This window comes from Peromyscus eremicus, chromosome 8a (assembly GCF_949786415.1).
Source record: "Peromyscus eremicus chromosome 8a, PerEre_H2_v1, whole genome shotgun sequence".
In the NCBI taxonomy this organism is placed as follows: Eukaryota; Metazoa; Chordata; class Mammalia; order Rodentia; family Cricetidae; genus Peromyscus; species Peromyscus eremicus.
Window position 1 is genome coordinate 98,039,580 of NC_081423.1, and position 9,414 is coordinate 98,048,993.

At 51.3% G+C, this 9,414-nt stretch overlaps 1 protein-coding gene across 1 annotated transcript; it reads right to left on the reverse strand.

Annotated features, from left to right (window-relative positions):
• Nucleotides 1–5,515, reverse strand: Mrpl38 (mitochondrial ribosomal protein L38). Its single transcript, XM_059269825.1, has 9 exons — nt 5,385–5,515; nt 5,103–5,282; nt 3,854–3,988; nt 3,574–3,782; nt 2,842–2,914; nt 2,670–2,715; nt 786–944; nt 459–595; nt 1–331 (listed from the first exon to the last, which is right to left on the reverse strand). The coding sequence occupies exons 1-9, from the start codon at nt 5,449–5,451 to the stop codon at nt 195–197; spliced, it is 1,143 nt and encodes a 380-aa protein (XP_059125808.1). The 5' UTR covers nt 5,452–5,515; the 3' UTR covers nt 1–194.
• Nucleotides 5,516–9,414: the final 3,899 nt, after the last annotated feature.

Sequence of the window (9,414 nt, forward strand, 5' to 3'; positions counted from 1 at the left end):
TTCTGGTATTGGCATGAGGAAAAATTACTTTATTCACACATAATCGAAGCACCTTCCAGCAAGCCCCCGGGCCTGATGGGAGAGGCCCTGCAAGGGACTGTCTCAGACAGGGCTCCAGATGGCTTCGTTCTCCTGAGGTGTGACCTTCTTCCGGCTGTGCCAGCTCACCCTCTAAGATGAATGAATTCTGCCTCTCAGTAGATTCCATAAGTGGGCTCATGACTGTCCCTGTATCGATCCAGATAGCGTAGGGGCTGCTGGTGAGGGAAGCGCTTCTGTTTGGGGTGGTAAGGGGGTGGTCGTACAAATTCAAACACAGGTTCCCGCATGTCTACAAGAAAAGTAAAGGGATGGGGTGAACTCCTGCCAGGAACTGCCCACCTTGGCTTCCAAAGTCAAGGCAGGAGAGGCTTTCGCCTTCAGGCCTGCCAGACCATCAAGCCCTAAAATACCCTTACCTAAAAGCTGATGGAAGGTGTGGGTGACTGAGTCATCCCAGCGGCACTGGAAGAAAGCTAGGCCAGCTGGAGTCATGGCTTCCTGGTGTTTCTTGTAGAAATCAAAAGTGCGGAAGGTCCGCTGGGCCAGCTGGTAGCTGTGATAAGATGGGCAGCATCTGAGAGTGGGAGGGAGCACTCCAGGCAATCCTGGGAAGCCCCTGGAGTCCACCCAGCCTGCCGAACTTCTGCCAATCTCAAGGCCTATACCAAGAGGAGGATGAAGCCAGAGATACCATCCCAGAGAGCTGGCTTGGGGCTCAGGGTCCAAGTAGGGGTGTAAATTACCAGGGTGAGGGTCGGGTGTCCTCAGAGAAGTTGATTGGCTTGTCCTGCTTGAAGAGCAAGAAGACAAAGCGGTGGAAGCCAGAGCCTCGAGCAGGGAAGGGGGGGAGGTAGGGACATGTCTCCTGTCCTTCAGCCACCCTGTTGCTTGGGATGTTGGTCCTGGTCAGAGGGGAGGAAAGTACCCATTAACTACCAGGCCAGCGAGGTGGCAGGAGTATTACACCCTAGAAGCAGAGTCACCCCAGGGGCCAGACCCTGAATAGTCTCTAGCATGCTGACCTCCAGGACCTCAGGGACATGCTGCAAATATTATTAGGGAGCACATTATTAGACATTATTAGAAATCAGAGGGGATGGAGAGATGGCTCAACGGTTAGGAGTGCTGACTGCTCTGCCAGAGGACCCGGGTTCGATTTCCAGCTTCCACATGGAGGCTGAAAACCATCTGTAACTCCCAGGGAATCCAAAGCCATAAGTGTAGCTGGAGTTTTCTCTAGTCCTGCTCGGGCCTGCGGCTGCTCAGACCCAGGTAAACACACAGAGACTTATATTACTTATAAACTGTATGGTCGTGGCAGGCTTCTTGTTATCTAGTTCTTATATCTTAAATTAACCCATTTCTATTAATCTATACCTTGCCACACGGTTTGCGGCTTACCAGTACTTTACATCTTGCTCCTCATGGCGGCGGCATCTCCTGACTCAGTCTTCCACTTCCTAGAATTCTCCTTTCTGCTTGTCCCGCCTATACTATACTTCCTGCCTGGCTACTGGCCAATCAGCATTTTATTTACCAATCAATCAGAGAAACACATTCACAGCATACAGAAAGACATTCCCAGCACACAGGCATCAGGCATGCATGTGGTGCACATATAAAAATGCTTGCACAGTGTGGTGGCACATGCCTTTAATCCCAACACTCAGGAGGCAGAGGCAGGTGGATCTGTATGAGTTCAAAGCCAGCCTGGTCTACAGAACAGCCAAGGCTACACAGAAAAACCCTGTCCTGAAACAAAATAAATAAGAAAGAAATCACTCACACACATGAAATAATAAAATTAATAAATCTAAAAAGATAAAAGACTAAGTTTGGAGTCTTCTGCAAAAAACAAAACACAACAAAACAAAAACCCCACAGCAGTGACAAAATGAAGCAGCTGGTTCACTCAAGACAGGAACCAGGGCGTCTGCCCATCATTCAGGTCAGGAAGCCACGCCATCTCTGGGCAGCTTTTCCTTCCATGCCCTAGGGTCATGTCAGGCAGTTTCCCAGCCTGATGCTGTGGTAGCCACTGTATCCCCTGCCCAGACACAACCCTCCAGAGAGCCTTGCTAAACTGCAGTTGGGGGGCAGTGGCAGGCAAGGCAGAAGCCAGCTTCCCAGTTCCTGGTTTCCATTACAGAGGGATTGCCAAAGCTCAGGGCACTACATGACCTCTGCCCAGGCCTGTGCTCAGAGCCGAAGCCCAACACAGACTGCTCAGGGCGGAAACACCTATGGGCTGAGTGTCTGAAGAGTGCTGCCACGATGAGCTGATCGTTACAGCACCCCCTGGGTGGGTAAAACACATGGCGACATCTCCAGTTTCATAGGACAGAAAATAGCTCAGAGCAACATAGATGCTTGTGAGGACTGACAGGGCCTACTGCACTTTTTTTTTTTTTTTTTTTTTTTGAGAAAGGGTCTCATTATGTAATGTCAAACTCACAGAGAGATCTGCTTGCCTATGCCTCCAGGGTGCTAGGATTAAAGGCTGTGTCACCACACCTGGCTTCTGCCATTTTCTCCTGTACTTGTTTTAAGTACATACTTGAATCCTAGGGCCAACATTTCCAGGGCCTCCTGGAATCCCCTGGCTGGCTTCCCACACAGATACTCACAGCAGCCAATGAACATACTCGGCATCTGGCTCCAGCAGGTGTCCATCTGCACAGAAACACGGAGAGACCCTCACTTCAAAGGAGCTAGGGCTGGAGTGTGCTACCTGCCCAGATCCCTGGGTTCTTGGCTCAGGGAAGGGAGGCTGGAGGCCAGGTGGCCCCTGACACCTACCCAAGTTGGTAAGTAGTAGTGTCCACAAAGAATCCTTGTCTGCCTCATAGGTCACCTCTGGGGCCTGGGAAGCCTAGCAGAGAGAGATCAAGGGAGCACTCACCCTGACTCAAACCAGGACCCCTGACAGCTCCTCAGACATCGACAGAGAAAGAGATGTTTATAGACTGCCCGCTGTTGGTAGTGGGTAGCCATTCCAGCTTTGATCTGGAAGTTCCAACCCCCATTGAGGCTTAGGTAACTGTCACGCCTACAAGGCAGGGCCAAGAGAGGACCCTGAAGACCCGAGATCTGGATGCGCCGTCTCTCTTGGTTCCCGGACCCTGGAGGCTGGAGGTAGACCGAGCAGAGTTCTCCAGAGAACACCGCCAGACTGCGCCACACCTTTCCCAGACCCTGTAACCTATCCCTTCCCTTGTAAGTTACCCCACAAAATAAACCTCCCTTTTAACTATGTGGAGTGGCCTTAATAATTTCACCAATAGCTGCTCATCCTGAGATCTGAACTATAAGGACCATGTGCCAAGAGACATGGAGGCCACTCCAAAGACAGCGGCTGCTCACAGAACAGGCACAGATGGCACTTCTCTTTATCCTATCCTGTGCCTTTCATGATGTTTATTTCCAGGAAATCAAAGACACAGAGTAACAAACTTCAAACCCAGACACTGTGATGCCACGATGTCTGTGCCCATCCACACACAGAGCATGGAGAAGCACAGCAACTATTACCTCGGTTGGAGTCACTTCATTGCCATGATACACTGGGACCAGGTCCTCTTCTCCCACAGCATAGGCCACGTGAAGGGGGACCCTGGGCACAAAAGTGGCACCGTGGAACAGGTCTTGGTAGAGGCCATAATACTCGGCCAGACGCTGCTTGTGGTAGGGACCGCAGGTCCTCTCCCACTCGGCCCGCACTGCCTCCAGTGAGATGCTGGCTGGGGAGGAACAGCACAGTTTGGATACAGTGGGGAGTGTGCACCTGGGGCCCCTCTTCTGGGAGGCTCACCTGTGCGGAGGCGGGCTGCCCGCTCTTCTTCTACGTTGGCTCGAAGCTCCCTTATAAAATGTTTCCGATCCTGTAGCTGTTGAGTCCGAATGACCCGAGATGGGGGCAGTCCAATGTCAATTTTGTCTCTGGGATCTAGAAAAGTAAGACATGACAAACTCCAGAGATCTGCCTGTTAGACTACCCCCAGCCTAACTGAGGTTAGAAACAGACCCTAAACTGGCCTCTATGTGGATACTGGAGATCCTACCTCAGGCCCTCATGCTTTGAGGGTGGGGTAGGTGCAGGCAGACACTTTACTGACTGGTCCACCTCCCTGACCCAGAATCAAAGCGCTTTGCTAAGCAGCCTGTCTTTAACTAGTCTCCTCGCTCTGCTACTCCAGGTTTTGATGGAACTATTCCTGTGACCCACAGAGCTAACCTGTGCAGTCTGCTTCCCAGACCCGAACAGGACTCAGCTAGTAAGAAAATCAGCTAGAAGGTAAAACTATGGCTCCTGATCCCTAGACTAGGTCACGATGTTTTGTTCAGGTCCTGGGACTCCATGTTTGAGGCCAGTCTAGATTGCACAGTTTAATCTAGGCCATCCTACACTACAAGACCCTGTCTCAAAATAAAAATAATACATACTAAGAGTAAATTCTTTAAGGCTGGGTCCCTAAATCACTTTTCCCAGGCTTAATTTCACTTAACAAATTACTACCCACGTAGTGTCACGCACTGTGTGGGTGCAAGGATCCAGGGATGGGCAAGCCAGGCAAGTTTCTGCGCTCAGGGTGCCGCCTCTCTGTGGGGAGGCTGGAAGACAGGACACGGTGTGGCAGAGTAGTTTAGGAACACTGAGGGGTGTTCCAACACGAAATGGGGGCGGAGTTGTCAGGAAAGGATTTCAGTGGCTGAGTTAGAAGGAACGCTTAAGAGTTGGGGAAGGGCCGGGCGGTGGTGGCGCACGCCTTTAATCGCAACACTCTGTGAGTTCGAGGACAGCCTGGGCTACAGAGTGAGTTCCAGGAAAGGCGCAAAGCTACAGAGAAACCCTGTCTCGAAAAACCAAAAAAGAGTTGGGGAAGGGGTTTTCCAAGTGGGAGAACCAAAAGATGTGCAAACTAGTGGGGCTTAATGGCCAACAGCGGCCTCAGGAGTGCAAACAGGTCCTCCCTCGTCCCGGGAGCATACGGCGGCCAAGGCTGGGGGAGAATACGCCAGCGGGCCTCCGGTCCACAGCTCCCGCTCCCGTCGGCCCGCACCTGTCTCCTTCACGAAATGCTCCCGGTAGGTCCGCCACCAGTGCGGGGCCCGCGCCTCCTGCTCCGCCCGGCGGCGGTACCGCTCGAAGCTCCGGTACTTCTCCAGCCGCTCCAGGTTGCTCACGTCAATGTCCTCGTTGGGCATAGGCCCGAGAGGAGGTGTCCGGCGGCTGAGGGAGGCTGGGGGCAGAGACCGGGGTGTCACGCTGGCGCCAGGCCCCCGCTGAAGCCCAGGGCTGCAGCTACAGGAGCCCCAGAGCTCCCTAACCCCACACCACTCACCCGAGGTGCTCAAGCCCCGGCATCTCCCACTCGCGAACAATGCGGCACGCCACCAGGGCGCCGCCATCTTCCACTGGGGTCGCCAAAGACGCCGGTAGGACCCAGAGGTGGCCAGGCAGAAGCCTGCGCGCCCGCGGGAGGCTCCGCCCCGCCCCTCCCCTCGGCAGGCCCCGCCCTGCGGACTCAATTCTGAAAGCTCCAGGACCTTATTTCTAGGGGCGAAAAGGATACACGCTGCGCCGGGGTTGAGAGCTGCCACCAGGCGGTAGCTCCAAGAACAACTATGGGTTTGATCCCGGGGATTTCTCTCAAATTCCTCTTCCCATGACACAGAGATTGATGGGGAGGATTCTAGAGGGGAATAAAACAGGTAATAATAGTGCTCACTTCATAGGTCTGTTAGGAGGATTTGCACGCTGATGTATCTGTTCTCTCTCGATCATCTCCAGTTTATAGTTCTGGTGGTCCCTACTTGCTTCTGTCCCAGCCTCAGCCCCTCTGCCCTGGAACCCACGCTTCCAATAGGGCAAAGCTTCACTTCCTCAGCTTCTCCCCAGGCTGTTATGTCTGTTCCCTCTGTGACCTCCCTGCCTCGAAGTGGTCCTTTCAGCGGGTCTTGACATCCCAAGTCCGGGCTGATGACAACCACTTGCTATTAGCAGAAGTTTGACCTCTAGCTCACACTGAAATGCAATGGGTCTCTATATCCAGCATAAATGGCCGCATCTTAGATTTCTTTGCTTCCAGACAGCTAAACCTCTCGCCACCACTGCTGCTTTTTTTTTTATATTAAAAAAAGAAAAGAAAAAAAGAAAAATTTATTTTACATCCCAGCTGCAGTTTCCCCTCCCCCTCCTCCTCCTCTTCTGTTCCCATCCTCCAATCCACTCCTCCTCCGTTTCTGTTTTGCGACCTAGGCATTCTGCGTATGTTACAGCTTGGTCCTCCTGTGGGACTCCTAACGGTGGGAACAGGGGCTGTCTCCAACTCTTTTACTGCCTTTTGGGACCCTACTCCTCATACTGGGTCTCCTTGCCCAGCCTTAATACATGGGGAGGTGCAAAAATTATAGGAAGCCTACAATCTCATGGAAACTGAATAATGCCCACCTGAAACACCAATGGGTCAAAGAAGAAATAAAGAAATTAAAGATTTCCTAGAATTCAATGAAAATGAAAGTATAACATACCCAAACTTATGGGACACTATGAAAGCAGTGCTTAGAGAAAATTCATAACTCTAAATGCACACATAAAGAAGATGGAGAAATCTCATACCAATGACTTAACAGCACAACTGAAAGCTCTAGAACAAAAAGAAACAAAACTCACCCAGGAGAAATACATGAGGAGGTGCTTATTCTTACTGCAACTTGATATGCCATGTTTTGTTGATACTCATCATCACTTCTAATCCCTCCAACAATGAGCGCCCGCTGTCTGACAAGTGCTGGAGTTCACAGGTCAGGGTGAGTGAGGCTCAGGCGTCCTGAGGAGTTGATGTTTATTGACCGGTTCCCGCTGAGTGTTAGGGGAACTGAATGTATCCTGCAGTGTGCTTAGAAAGTCTCGCTGTTTTAGCCTTTTGTTTCTGAATCCTCATACAGGAGCCTCTAAGTTCTCTTCTTTGCTCTTGTACTGCTGAAGACACATGGGGTCTAGGGAACGTGTGGAGGCTCACTGCTCAACCAGGTAGCCCGTTTTTCACTCTCATTCTCCCTGTCTGGGAAGCTCTGAAGAGAGGGGCTTGGATTTCAGCACATGTCCCGACTGGAAGCAGCAGCTCCAACATTAATATTAATTTTAAATGAGTGAGGATTTTCTATGTATCCCTACCTACCTTGGCACTTATAGTCTGACTAGCCGTGAACTCATGGCAATCCTTTTTGTTTGTTTTTTTGTTTTTTCAAGACAGGGTGGGTTTCTCTGTGTAGCCCTGGTTGTCCTGTATCTCACTCTATAGACCAGGCTGTAGACTCAAACTCACAGAGATACGCCTGCTACTGCCTCCCAAGCGCTGGGATTAAAGGTGTGTGTCACCACCGCCCCACTTCATAATAATCCTCTTATCCCAGCCTCCCGAATGTGGGCACTGTTCATCTGAGTGATGCTGAGGCCCTGTCACATAAGTCAGAGATTTGGGTTCCTCTTCACATTTTCCTTTCTGATGCATGTTCAGGTCCCTAGGAGCACTTTTCTGTGCCCCCTCTGCTGTGTCAGGTGCAGCTCTGCTCTGTCCCTTCCCATGCACCAGTCTTCACACACTCTCTCTCTCTCTCTCTCTCCCTATTCTCACCCCTGCACCTCTTGTCTAGTTTGTAGCGCATGGCCACAATGGATTTGGGGCTAGAGAGAGAGTTCAGCTGTTGGGTAAGAGTGCATGCTGTTCTTCCAGAGGACTTGAGTTTGGTTCCCAGCACCCACACTGGTACCTCCCAACTGCCTGTAGGGGATCCAATGTCCTCTTCTGGTCCCCTTAGGCACCCACATGTGGAACATGAAAACACATACACACTTAAGAAATGCAAACGTACTTCGTAAGCTTCAGTGAGCACTGATTGCCCTAATAAGCTCAAACTTTTCAAGATTTTCTGCTCATGGGTGTTTCGCCTGCGTATGTCTGCACACCATGTGTATACTTGATGCCCTGAGGGCCAGCAGAGGGCACTGGATGTCCTGGAACTGGAGATGCTGAGGGTTGTCAACTGTCATGTGGGTGCTGGGAATGGAAGTGAGGTCCTCTGCAAGAGCAGCAAGTGCTCTTAACCATGAAGTCACCTCTCTTTTATTCTTTTTGTGAGACGAAGTCTTTCAGCGTAGCCAGACTCTCCTAGAGCTCACAAGCCTACAAGTCGACCTCCGCAGTGCTGGGGTGACAGGTGTCTACCACCACAGCCAGCCAAGTTCAGACTCCTGAACAAGGTAACACAAGGCTGGCTACCCCTGCTCCCTAAGTCTAAGCTTCATTGCTCAGGAAGACCAAGGTTTGGGGGACTCTGTAGTGCCTTCCTTCTCCTGCACTGGAAGTTACCCACTGTCCCTTCAGTTCATGGCAAACAAAAATGCAAGATGGCCCTGTATATGCCAGCTGGTCACTCATCTTCAGACCCTCAACTCTTCATACAGGTTTGACTCTGGCCTGCTTGTGTGATGACAGGACTGAGTCCCAGGCCTGCTCAGTCCTTACGGGCACCAGCTACAGAAGCAGTGTTGTTCATCGTACTTGCACTGTGTGTCACATCCTCCTCCCCTGGGGGCGCATTAGGAAGAAGCCATGGTTGACAGTTGGGACTTGAGAGTTGGCCTGGGCAGAACTTAAGCCCAGGCCCTGTTGCTTGTCACTTTGTGCAGAGTTGGCGATCCCCAAGTCTCCTCTTCCACCCTTGAGGCAGAGGTGGTGAATTATTCCCTGCAGGTGTCTGAAGGACTGCAGATGCCAGAGGAAAGGGTATGAGGTCACAGAAGCCTGGGCCTGGCCTCTTCTGGTCAGCTTTCTGCAGAAGCACCTGCCTGGGGACTGTTTTGCCGCAAATAGCAGGAGCATAAAGGAAACATTGTATTTCATTTTTGTTTTGTTTTGTTTTCTGAGAAAAGTATCCCTGGCTACTCTGGAACTCACTCTGCAGACCAGTCTGGCCTTGAACTCAGAATTTCGCCTGCCTCTACCTCCTGAACGCTGGGATTAAAGGTGTGCACCAGCACTTATTCTGTGGTCCAGCTGACCTGGCTTGGAACGTTCTGTAGCTCAGACTTGTCTCAAACTTGAGGCAATCTCACTTGCTCAGCCACTTGAGCGCAGAGATTACGCATGTGAGTCCCTACAACTGGCCAGGGCAAACATGTTCTAACTAAGGACACATTCCAATGGGTACTGGAAACTCTAAGGATCCAGATAACAGGAACGTAGCAGATAGGTTCCAGATGCAACTCAGGGGAAGAACATTTGCCTATCATGTGTACAGCCCTGGGCGTGATCGCCAGCAATGCAAAACCAAAACAGAACCCCAAAGAATAGAGCAGTTTAATGGGTC

What these genes read in the sequence shown, in the direction of transcription:
- Mrpl38 (XM_059269825.1), bottom strand. Translation starts at nt 5,451, where the DNA reads ATGGCGGCGCCCTGGTGGCGTGCCGCATTGTTCGCGAGTGGGAGATGC. An exon ending in CCGGGGCTTGAGCACCTCGG is followed by an intron (nt 5,283 to 5,384) that starts GTGAGTGGTGTG and finishes CTCTGCCCCCAG; the next exon opens with CCTCCCTCAGCCGCCGGACA. An exon ending in ATGAAGTGACTCCAACCGAG is followed by an intron (nt 2,915 to 3,573) that starts GTAATAGTTGCT and finishes TCTCTCTGCTAG; the next exon opens with GCTTCCCAGGCCCCAGAGGT.